We start from the raw sequence: 12,126 nt of genomic DNA on the forward strand, positions 1-12,126 counted from the left end.
GAAACTCCCAAAAAGAATTAGAAAAGAAGAGTAACATATAATAAACAAAATTACACCAAAAAGACAAAAATGCAAACAATTCCAGGGGTCAACCCTAACCACTTTTTCAGTAGTTCCAGTTTGCCTTAATGCAAACAGGCTGAAAATGTTTCAGGGCATTCTGAAGATGTTAAAAGTCTTCAGCCACAATAAACTTGGATTCTGAGGGCTGGGAGTGTGTGTGGGAAATGTATTATGAAAATCCCAGTGTGCTCTGACATCTAACACTAACATCCGGTTTGGAGCAGATAGTGTAACCATGAAAACCCAGAGACAGAAGCCTGACAGGACAAAAGCAAGGCCCTCCAGCAACTAGACAGTAGATACACAAAAATAGTCTTGGCTTCCTGTTCACTCCCTTTCAAGTGCACCCCAAGTGGTATACGTAAACCCTAGAGACAGAAGTATTGTAGGACAAAAACAAGGCCCTTACTCAACCAGACAGTAGATACAAAAGAATTGACTTGGCATCCTGTTCTCTCCTTTTCCACTGTACCACAAGTGTTATCTGTGTACCCAGCAGACCTGTCAAGCAGGATTTGACAACTAAGCAGGATTTGACACTGTAGTGTCAAAAAAGATGCCCACAGCCCCACCCTACGCATTCCATGGAGCTCAGAGCTTTCATCTCTGCGTATTTAGGTCAGCCTCTTATTTGCTTCTGGGAGGCATTTCTACATTTTTCACATGTATTCAAGGTTATTCTCTGACTAGGAGAACCTGGAGAGCCAATGCACGACCTCCAGGAACTTCAGACAGGGAAAAGGTAACTTTCTAAAAGTTATTTTTGCTTAATATTTATTAAAAGTCCAACTTCATAATTTAATTAGATTTTCAATAACTATTAAAATAGTTTAAACATTTTTTTATTTCCAGGCAAACATTATTCTTTTTATAATCATCGTTAGATTGATCAATGTATTACCACATGCATTCTAGTTCGCTCTGTATAGTGTGCTTACATCCGGTTCAAACAACTATTAAAAATAGTTGTTTAAATATTTTTCTCTCTGGCCCCATTCTGTATATACATAATTAGTATTTGTATCTGCACTCTGGTTTCCCCAATAGGAGAGCTCACCTCCAATAGTAAAAATAGCTTTTTGGGTCTTGTCACTGTAGGGACATGGTAATATTAATTGTCTTCATGTCACACTGATAAATACCATTGTTAGACCTGGCATCTTTGGCGTGGTTTCCCCTGACTTTTTTGCCTCTACCTCCTGTATTTATGACGCTGTGCTGGATTTTGTTTTTGCTGGTTTAGATGCTTTAGGCACTTTGCCACTGCTGATCAGTGTCAAAGTGCAAGTGCTCCCTAGGTAAATTGTTATTGTAATTGGTTATCCATGATTGGCATATTTGTGTTACCAGGAAGTCCCTAATAAAGTGCTCTGAGTGTGCCAGGGCTGGTGATTCAAATGCTACTAGTGGGCCTGCAGTACTGATTGTGCCACCCACATGAGTAGCCCTAAAATGGTGTCTCAGGCCAGCCACCGCAGTGCCTGTGTGCAGTTGCTAACTGCCATGCTGACTGGGCAAGTGCACCCACTTGCCAGTCCCTAAACCTTCTTTTTTCTGCATATTAGTCACCCCTATGGTAGGCCAAAGGGCAGGGTGCATTGTAAGTATAAGGTAGGGCAAGGCCTGATGTGTGTGGCATGTCCTAGCAGTGAATTACAGCCATTTTCGTTTTTCAATATTGCAAGGCTACCTGTTCTCCATAGGCCAGAATGGGCAGTTTGATTATTACATCTTATAATCCTAAACTGACTCAGGGAACATGATAGAAATTCGGGTTTAGTATGCCTGAACTCAGAATGATAAAATACGTCTTTTAGTGAAGTTGGTTTTAACATCCAAACCTGCCTTTGCTAGGCTGTGTATTCCTTGTCTGGAGTTTTGAGTGACAGGGGCTGGAGAATTCCAGGGGGCTGGGGAATTCCCTGAGACAGGGTGAGTCAGCACAGGGCTGAATAGAGAGATCTGCATCTAGATGGGAGGGAGGAGTTGCACCTGGGACCTGAATAGGACAGTGCCTGCCCCCCACAGTGCTGGCTCCACCCCCTGTGTTGCGTCTGATGTCTCTGCCCTGCACTGTGAAAGGAGAGAAGGAATCATGTCAACAAAGTGCTCCAGGGCTGTGCTTTCCCTCCACATTGCTGGCTCCATCTCCTGTGGGGCGTCTGATGTTTCTGCCCTGCACTGTGAAAGGAAAGAAGGAGTCATGTAAATAGAGTGCTCCAGAACTGGTTAGGACTGGGCAAAGGCCCCTCTGCCCTCAGAGGACAAAGGATTTTGGGGTATAAATATTGGGACCATGATCCCAAGAAATTAGATCATCCTGGAATCAAGAAGGATCCTCTGCCAAGGAGAAAACTGGAAGACTGAAGAAGAAGGACTGACCTGCTGTAAGGCTGACCTGCAGTTGCTTTGCTGCCAAGGAGAGGGGAAGGACTTTGCTGTGTGCTGTGTCCCCTGGCTTGAAGGAATCTCCAAGGACCTGAGTAGAGCTGGCCTCCTGTTAAGAAGTCCCAGGAACAAAAGGACATCACCCCCCAGCTTCCCCCTGAACTCTGCTGTGTGAGTTCTGCCCTTCCTAGAGTGCTTGATGCAATTGTGGGGCCTCTGGAAGTCGTGTCTGCTGTTGTGAGCAAAATAACGATGGATTAAACCCAGATCTGTGACTGGGGGTGAATGCTTTGCCAATGTGCAACATTCCGTCCATCATCTTGTGTGTTTTGCTGTTAGCCCTATGTGGGAAGGGTATGCCCAGATGTGGATCCTGTGCTCACTACGCCACTGGAGCCAAGCTATCCTGGTTGAAGAGGGATGAAACCCCGAAACCGGTCCTAGGATGCTTGATTCCGGTCCAGGGAAGACATGGCTTGGCAGTTCGGGCTGGACTGTTCCCATGAGGCACAGGGTCAAGACTGATTTGCATATGGCCATGTCTGAACTGGGGTGGCGTGGTGAGCAAAATACCGATGGATTAAACCTAGATCTGTGACTGGGGGTGAATGCTTTACCAATGTGCAACATTCCGTCCATCATCGTGTGTGTTTTGCTGTTTGCCCTATGTGGGAAGGGTATGCCCAGACGTGGGTCCCATGCTCACTATGCCACTGGAGTCAAGCTATCCTGGCTGAAGAGGGGTGAAACTCCGAAACCGGTCCTAGGATGCTTGATTAAGGTCCAGGGAAGACATGGCTTGGCAGTTCGGGCTGGACTGTTCCCATGAGGCACAGGGTCAAGACTGATTTGCATATGACCATGTCTGAACTGGGGTGGCGTGGTGAGCAAAATACCGATGGATTAAACCCAGATCTGTGACTGGGGGTGAATGCTTTGCCAATGTGCAACATTCCGTCCATCATCTTGTGTGTTTTGCTGTTTTCCCTATGTGGGTAGGGAATGCCCAGACGTGGGTCCCGTGCTCATTACGCCACTGGAGTCAAGCTATCCTGGCTGAAGAGGGGTGAAACCCCGAAACCGGTCCTAGGATGCTTGATTCCGGTCCAGGGAAGACATGGCTTGGCAGTTCGGGCTGGACTGTTCCCATGAGGCATAGGGCCAAGACTGATTTGCATATGGCCATGTCTGAACTGGGGTGGCGTGGTGAGCAAAATAACGATGGATTAAACCCAGACCTGTGACTGGGGATGAATGCTTTGCCAATGTACAACATTCCGTCCAACATCTTGTGTGTTTTGCTGCTGTTGGGAAGCTGACCAAGAGAAAAGAAGTAAAAGATCTGCAACTTTTTCACGCACCGCTGACTAATCGAGAAAATTTCTGTCGCCACGAAATCGTCGCAGCGCCTGTCGCCGCTGCAATGTCAACGCCACATTCATCTTCGGGAGCGCATCGCCCCCGGAGCGGGAAGATTCCTGTCGCTGCGAGTATCGTCGCAGAGCCTGCCGCCGCTGAGTGAGATCGTCGCACCGCTCGTTAGCGGGCCGCATCTCATCGCTGCAAACATCGTCGCAGAGCCATCGAAGATCGTCGCACCGCTCGTTAGCGGGCCGTATTTTGTCGCATCGTGCCTTTGCAAGTAAATTTCTACCGGGGAAGCTACGCCTTGGAATCCATACAATTATTGCCTCACTCCCCATACAGACTGGATTCGTGGCACACGCCCGCTGCGTGCAGCGAGGTGGTTGCATCGCCTGCCCAGGGTCTCAGGACTGACGCTGTTGCTTGTTTTTCGACGCCTGAGTGCCGCTAGAAACTTTTATCGCATCACCAGGTACTGTTGGCTAAAATCGACTCAAATGTGGATTATTTTGTCGCTAAGCTAAGAACTCTTTTGAAACCATAATATTGAACTGTGTATGTTGGATTTTTGTCGTTTTGGTTTTTGTAGTTTATATAAAAGTACTTTATTTATCTACACTGGTGTGGAGTCCATTTGTGGTGTTTTCACTGTGTTACTGTGAGTGTTGGTACAAATACTTTACACATTGCCTTTGATAAGCCTGTCTGCTCGTGCCAAGCTACCAAGGATGTGAACAGGGGTTATCTAAAGAGTGTATCCCCCTTACCCTGACTAGAAGTAAGGGTCCCAATTTGGACAGCGGTACCTACCTCTGCCAACTAGAGACCCCAGATCTAACAACCATGCACCCTACCTTGTGGGCTGCAACGCTTAAATAGGTCTGACTTATTAATATTTAATAGGGAGGTCATTTTGGCAGATCAAGCGAAGGGTTTAAAACAGCAGAGGTCAGGCTACAATGGTAGACCTGAAGCCATGTTTGGAGGAAGGCACAACGGTTGCTGCAGTTCACCAGTTTTATTTAACTTCCAGGCTGTGGGTACATTTTGTACCATATTCTAGGGGCTTATAGGTAAGTTAAATTTACCAATTAGGAATATGCAAATGTAGCAGTGTCTAAAGGGGGAGCACAGGCACTTTACTACTGGTTAGCCTGAAAAGTGCACAGAATTTCCAGAGGAAACAAAACTATAGGGTCCAGAAAAAGCAAAAAAATCCAGGGCGAACACACTGAAAAGGTGGAATTTCTATGGTGTGGGTGTTGAAAGTGAGGTGGTGGTGGTGCTAACTGACTATGAGCTGATGCTAGCCCTTATGGGTCCCTCCCTGCACTTCACAGAGTCCCCAGGATTGTCCCACACTTTGCTTCTTAAGCACAGTAGGTCAAGGGGAAACCCTGGAGATTTCTCGAGCCCCAGGGATGGTGAGACAGCTAACATTACTCTTGGATGTTGGCGCCCATGGGAGCACAATGAAAAAAGAAGAATTTCTGGCATTCTGTACCAGTAACATGCACCTCCACCCTCCAGGTGGGGTAAACAGTGGAATTCTCCTGAAGTAATTCTATGTATGATGGGTGTTCCCCTCCCTTGAAAATCTCTGAGATTCTCCTATGCACTATAGTGCGTGGATGATAATGAGGGGGCAATCGGATATGTTCACTAGGGCCTGATGATTTCCTCCAGCTAAAGATTCTCCAAGGTGGCCCTGCAAAGCCACCAGGTGCAATGTGTACCATAATACTGAAGTCTACCATTGACCACCATTCTCCAGCTAAGTCCCAGTCACCCATGTGATTGACGGTAAGCACAGCCTCCATTCATTGCACAAACCATTTGGAGTGTGGTGTTGGGGGTTAGGCCTGGGTAAAACAGTACCTCTGCTTAGTCTGAATAGAGGGGTTAGAAATGTCATTGCTTTTTTTATATATACGTCCTCTGGTTTTAATGTAACAGCCTTCCCCATGAGTTTTCAAAGGTAATATTTTTTCTTTTCCCCTAACCTTTGAGCTGTTTGTTAGTTGCGCTTAATATGTGTCACACCTCTCTCCTTACCATTTTGACTTTTAGTTTTAACTGTATTGGTATTCAGATCTGTTGGTATGCACACAACTCAGGTAATTTTCTCTGAGAAACATCTTAAAACTCAGTCCATACCACTAATGCAAATGTTTTATGACTCCACGCCCGCTGTTTCATTACTCTGAACAGATTCTCAGGGACTGATGCACCAATGGCTGGGTTAGGAGCAGGAAAACCACCCATCTACCTTTTCTGTGATTAATTGACTGTAATTGAGTTACAAAACAATCCAGAAGTACTCCTGGGAATATGTGACAGTCATAGATTCTCAAAAGTACTCACATGTACAGCCACTTCCACAGTGTACTGATTGGCATTTCCAAATGTAAAAATGTAATGATAAAATGTACTTTTACATTATATTTTATTTTTTCTCTTAATGGCAAATATTTTTCTTCATGGGGACTCCTTCTCTTAATACCTCATTAATTTTAGGCTGTGTTCTCACCCTCGAAACTGGTTTAAAAAGTAACTGTAAAAGATTGGTGAATACTCACAAACTCAGATCTTGTAGATACTCACCTGCTTTAGCAGGTGTATTTTCCACAGAATGTCCACAACCAGGCCGTTGTGATAAAATCTTTTTCAAAGAGGTAATATATTCCACTATTTCTTTTTCAGACAGAATCGTGTATGGCCCATGTAAAAAAAATAATATTTGTGCAAATAGTTTTTTTATTCAGGTCCTTAATATCTTATCACTCACCTTAACCAGTGACTGTCAAAAAACGTAAGATCCCTAACTAAACTATTGCTGTGACCTCTTCTCAGCCCCCCAACATAGATCTATTGGTCAAAATACTCAAACTGCACCGCACCCTGATCATTCAATTCGATGACTAGTAAGGGTACAGCACTTAAGTGTACTTGGAAAGACGTGCAGATGCAAATATATGGTCCAATGCGCATTCAGCACAGAAATGAATGGAGGATTTGTACTAGCAAGCTATTTTACATCTAATGAAAAAACTGCTGATGAATTATATTTGTTTGGCCTAGTCGGTAAGCATGTAAACTGAAGTTAGACATGATCTCCATTGTACTCAGTCTCGTAGTGCAGCCAGGTCGATCTCTAGAGGTTGGCCCCAAATCTAACTAGATCCACTCAAGCCCGGCTTTAGCGCTGGTAGCGCCCGGTGACACAATCATTTTTGGTGCCCCCACACCCCCTGACAGCCTTCTCAGATTATCTCACCACCACCACCGGGCAAAAGTGCCTCTCATGTCTCCAATCATAAGTTATTTCTAAACCCAGCGCACCCCCCTGAGGTCAGCGCCCCCTCCACCGGTCAGCGATCAGTCCAGTCGCACTGTACTAAAGCCGGCCCTGTATCCACTAACATCGGCATGTCCTCACATCCTACATTGCCAAAGGTTCAACACTAGAAAGGAGACGGCTGCCATCATCTTATGCAGCCAGGTCATGGTCCATAGCATATAAGGAAGTAGAGACTGAGAGCCTGAGGTAAACTTACACTTTTGTGTATGTTTATGATTGTTTACTTTTCACTGAGGGAGGTCTGGGGAGTCTCCACATATAAAAAGATAGGGCAGTTCTATCTTTTTATGTGTGGAGACTCCGCACTAGTAAATATACTACTCGTAAATCCCTTTGTGAATAGAAAACAATCATAACTTACACAAAAGTGTAGGTTTATCTTTGTGAATCAGTCCCAAAGTGAGGCTGATGCAGGTGTCATTTATGTTACAAGTACAGATGTGGAGGCCTGAGTTACAGGAGCAGGGCACACCGGTGACATTTTGGGTGGCAGCTCTCAGTGGTGTTTAAATGGCTCAGTATGTAATTAGTTGTTTGATGTGTGACTTTTTATGAACAGAGTTGTAGAAGGGTGTGGTACGTGGAACCATGGAGTGGTAGATCCTGCTTGAATGTTTGTGGCTGAATGTTGAAGTGAGTGCTGTTGTGTTTGATAGTGTGTGGCTGTGGTGGCTTTGAGTGAGAGCAAGCTACCCGAGTCACTGGATGTGCTTGACGGCTTTGAGTGAGTGACAGTGAGTCACTGGAATGCGTTGTTGATGCATGTTGCTGAAAGTGCTGTTGAAATGCGTTATGTGAGTCAGTGCTAGAGAACAGATGAGTGAGAAGGGTGATGTCAGTGGGATGTGAAGAGAGATTTTTTTAGCTCTGGGTGATTGATTAGGTGGGTGGTGCTAAATACAGATCTGAAAAGTCTTATTTGAGCATATGACTATAATATTTGAACTATAAAACATTACCTTTCAAGTTTCAAAAAGGCTGCTACACTTGATTCTTTCAGGAAAATTTAATACAAGATATATTTGTAGAAAATGACTACTTCTAAGTGCATAGGCAGTTGAAATAGCTAAAGAGGGGTTGTGTCTTCACTCACCTCATGGTGTAGAGGAGGGTGCCATCGTCTTCAAGGCGAAGAAGCTTGTTTGGGGTTGTCATGTTGTGAGCGATGGATTTTTTACCGTTGTGGAAAAAAGTGTCCGGAGTCCAGATTTTGCTGGCCAACAGGTTGTTGAGAGGAAGGCGTTGCATAGGTCCTTTGAAACTAAGTCGCTCATCCTTCCAGCTTTGCCGGAAAAACACGTCAATAGTATATTCCTAGCACGAAAAAAAAGAAAATATTTATTAATGCCACCTGGAAAGCTTCCCATTAGCAAAACATATTGGGGCTGATTTATAAAGGTTTGGAGAAATGTGTATTTTCTGCAGTAAATATGTTTGTGTTTACAGACGAGCTAACCCATTTTTTCCCTACTCTCTCATGCATATGGTTGTTTTGCAAGCATGATTTTCCTATCACCTGTCTAGTTCTACCAATTTCACTTGTGAAGTTTTATCAGTTACAAATGTTTTCCCGCTTGATATAGCGTTTTCTTCGAAATTATGATGTTCCTCATATATGTGACCTAATCCCTCCCGCTAAATACCAAATAGATTAGTATAATGTACAATTTTGTGGGTACTACTTACGCCATGATTGTTATGGTATCAGGTGCTCTGGGGATTGTGTCAAGGGCATTTGAAGACGTTTGTTGATCACCTAAAAGTTTACATCTGTTAGTTCCCTAAATGGACACTCACATTTTCATCTATGTTGTTCCCTTGAAAATGCCTACTTCCTTTCATTTGCTTTGTGTCTGAAATTGTGTGCATTTTGAAGTCCTCCGAAAAGTAACACAAGTGGCCATGCATGCTTAGTACCATATCACGTATGGTGCGCATTGTGCCACTCTGCACTGCAGTGCACCCCAAGCTGGGTGTGTTGGGTGCAGACCGGGGCATTGTGACCTATTGCTGTTCAGAGTGCAGGAGTGATCTTGGGCATGCACTGGAATAACACATTAGCGAAAAGCAGACCCGCTGTTTGAAGCCACTGATCTGCCTTTTACTACAGGGGCAACCCAGGCCTTCGTTTCAAAGGGGCAGCATAGATCTCTATGCAGGCGTGAGTGTGAGTGACTGCAACTGTCTGCAAGGGAATGTCTGTGGTAGGTCCCTGGAACCTCGATCCTCCTCAAAGGAGGCTCCCTCAGAAGCAGACTCACTGTACGCCACCTCTATGTGGCGCACAGTCTGTGTGCCACCTGACAGCCTTTTTGCCTCTGTGTCCATATCTGTAATATGGTGTGGGTGCAAAGGCAAATAAGTCCCTCATTTGCACAGGTCCACTCCCCGATGCAAATGATAAAATGGCTCCTCAAGATCGCACCGGCACACTCTTTTTACTGAAGGGGCATCTACAGCCCTTTCCATAATGCCAAAGTGTTCTGGGGCTGGAAAAAGCTAAATCAACTGCCCATTCCACCCCCAGAGATCTGGAAGTGCAGTATCTAGTCAATAAGATTGAATGGAGGTATATTTACATATGTGAATCTTTCACATATCTAGCTTAGTGAATCATGCACATTTGAATTTTATGTGTGAGCCTGTTCCCAGCTGTGTGCATTTATGTTCAATCTAACCCTTCATGAATTAGGCCCTTTGTCTTTAACTTCTCAAAACTGTAATGCAATTGGATAGCATACTCTCAAACATACCATCTCAGTGTCTGAAACTGGTCCGAAACTGGTTACATAGATATCTGTTTTCACTCGGGTAATTCGCTCTGGAAGAAAAAAGAAATTGTGTATTTCAACGAAGTATTAAAAAATTATGTGTGGGGGAAATTACCTCACACTATCCCACCTCCGTAAACATTTCAAGCAGATGTTTTCAACTGCATAGACACATTTTAATCTTGTCAACATCCTAAAGTGTACCCTTAATTTTTCCAGTTAAATGACATTCAATGCAATTCAATAATATTTTTCACCTTGTAAATCAGCCATAGAACTTGTCATCCTGTGCTGAACCACTCCTAACTTCTGACTCGAAGTTATATACCCAAGTAGAAGCTAAAACTACCCTAAAAACATTCCAACTTTGGGGCATATTTACAAGCCCTATCGTCAGAGGAAGCTCACTTTTTGTGACGTTACTGTGGCGATAAGCCCTTCGACTTATTTACAAGGCGGCGTTAACCCACTTAATGTGGCTTAGCGCCACCTTGTAAAAAAGGCCCCCTTTCAGCCTACACTGAGCTATAAAAAGGGGCGTGCAATGGGTGTTGCGGTGGGCATTCCGCCACAACACCCATTGATTTTGATGCTGCCCCCTATTTACAAGGGTGGCATAAATAGGAGGCAGTGCAAAAATTAAGACCAGGGAGCTCCTGGTCTTAAAATGGCGAAAAGAGGAGAAATGCTCATTTTCTCCTCATTTTGCTGCACAAAGCAGCACACATAGAAACAGCAAATCACCATGAATGATTGTTCATGTGCAGGAAGGTGTCCTTTCCAGAACATAAACAATCATTTAAAAAATGACGTTTTTTTAACTTCTATGTGTGCTGTACAATGCAGCACAAATAGAAGTTACAATTTGGCACCTTCCTGCACATAAGCAATCATTCTCCCCAACACAGACACTGTGGTGCAAGGGTGCCTTCGTTGGCGCTAGGCAGCTAGGTTTAGCACCAGTGCTATGGAAAACGCAGGGTTGCACCACATTTTTGTGAATACGGCGCATCCCTTCTTTTTCAGAATGGCGAAGCGTGGCGTTAGCAATGCTTTCTCAATGCCACGCTTTGCCATTCCCCTGGGAATATGCCCCTCTGTGTGCAAAATACTGAGCTGAAAGAATACATTCCCAGAGCCTGATTTGCAGAATCATAATTAGAGCACATGTATGACACTACATATTGATTCAGATGTTTGCCAGTATACCAGACTGTCCATGGTAGTAAGTTCATGGGTACCGAATAAAACATTACAGGGAGGCTTATGGGTATTCACAAATGTTTTACCAGTCCCTTCCCACCCAGAAAGGCACTTAGAATTAGTCCCACAAAATGCAGAAGTAAGAGAGTCATTTTGAGACTGGCATATATGTGGTGTCTGATAAAAAGTAACTGATGGCCCATTCCCCAACCTTACATTTCCTCCACTTCATGTAAAGGTGGGTAACGAAGAGCCTTAGCTGGTTCAGCCATCACCAACAAGCGAGCAGCTCATCCAAGTAGAGCCTCTGCTATTTCTGTATGATAAGACCCATTCTATTTAGGGCGCTGCTTCTCATGCACATTTTCCCTGCTCACAATAACTTTCTGAAATGCAATAAAATATCAATTGTCCACCAGGACATGGACATGGTGGCCGGCTGGTACTACGCTGTGCTCACAACGTGCTGGTGGGATCACTGCTGTCCATAAAAAATCTCTATCGAACTGATGGGGAACTTAATATATGGTCTGTGTTATTTTTCTGGGCTGATTTATCGAAAACCATCTGTGCCTTTTTATTGTAAGAAATAGAATTAAATACGTCATATTTCATGGTGTTCGAAAGGAATGATTTTCCCTATATATCTTGTGCTCTGAATTGACCCATATTTAATAAAGAGATCAAGGTACTTAATGCTTTCCTACACTGAATGATCTCTTTCAATTGTTGAATCTCAATTAGACTTATTATATTGATCCTTTTTCCAATGTGTTAACCACCTTTATTAGGAGGCATTTCTAAACATTGTTTTTTCTTCATAGTATGTATTCATCAAAAAATGAAAAAAACCTTTATAAAAATCACCAAACGAGGGATTTTTTACAAACACCGGGGTATCAAATATAGGAATACCATGTATCCAAGGTGCTCTATGAAAGTGAAGTGTGGAGGTACACAAAATTTGATAGAATT

At 43.9% G+C, this 12,126-nt stretch overlaps 2 protein-coding genes across 4 annotated transcripts in view; one reads left to right on the forward strand and one right to left on the reverse strand.

Moving 5' to 3' along the window:
- The window catches only part of GABRA5 (gamma-aminobutyric acid type A receptor subunit alpha5), a 567,778-nt gene that overhangs the window by 382,425 nt on the left and 173,227 nt on the right, over positions 1 to 12,126 (reverse strand). For all 3 annotated transcript variants that reach the window (XM_085622876.1, XM_085622878.1, XM_085622877.1), the window contains exons 4-5: positions 9,931 to 9,998; positions 8,271 to 8,491 (exon numbers count right to left, since the gene is read on the reverse strand). In XM_085622876.1, coding sequence (XP_085479002.1) covers positions 8,271 to 8,491; positions 9,931 to 9,998 — 289 coding nt within the window. The remainder of the gene's footprint in view (positions 1 to 8,270; positions 8,492 to 9,930; positions 9,999 to 12,126) is intronic.
- GABRB3 (gamma-aminobutyric acid type A receptor subunit beta3) overlaps positions 1 to 12,126 on the forward strand; it is a 1,060,293-nt gene that overhangs the window by 196,718 nt on the left and 851,449 nt on the right. The gene's annotated exons all lie outside the window — the stretch shown is intronic.

Source organism: Triturus cristatus, chromosome 8 (assembly GCF_964204655.1).
Source record: "Triturus cristatus chromosome 8, aTriCri1.1, whole genome shotgun sequence".
Lineage (NCBI taxonomy): Eukaryota > Metazoa > Chordata > Amphibia > Caudata > Salamandridae > Triturus > Triturus cristatus.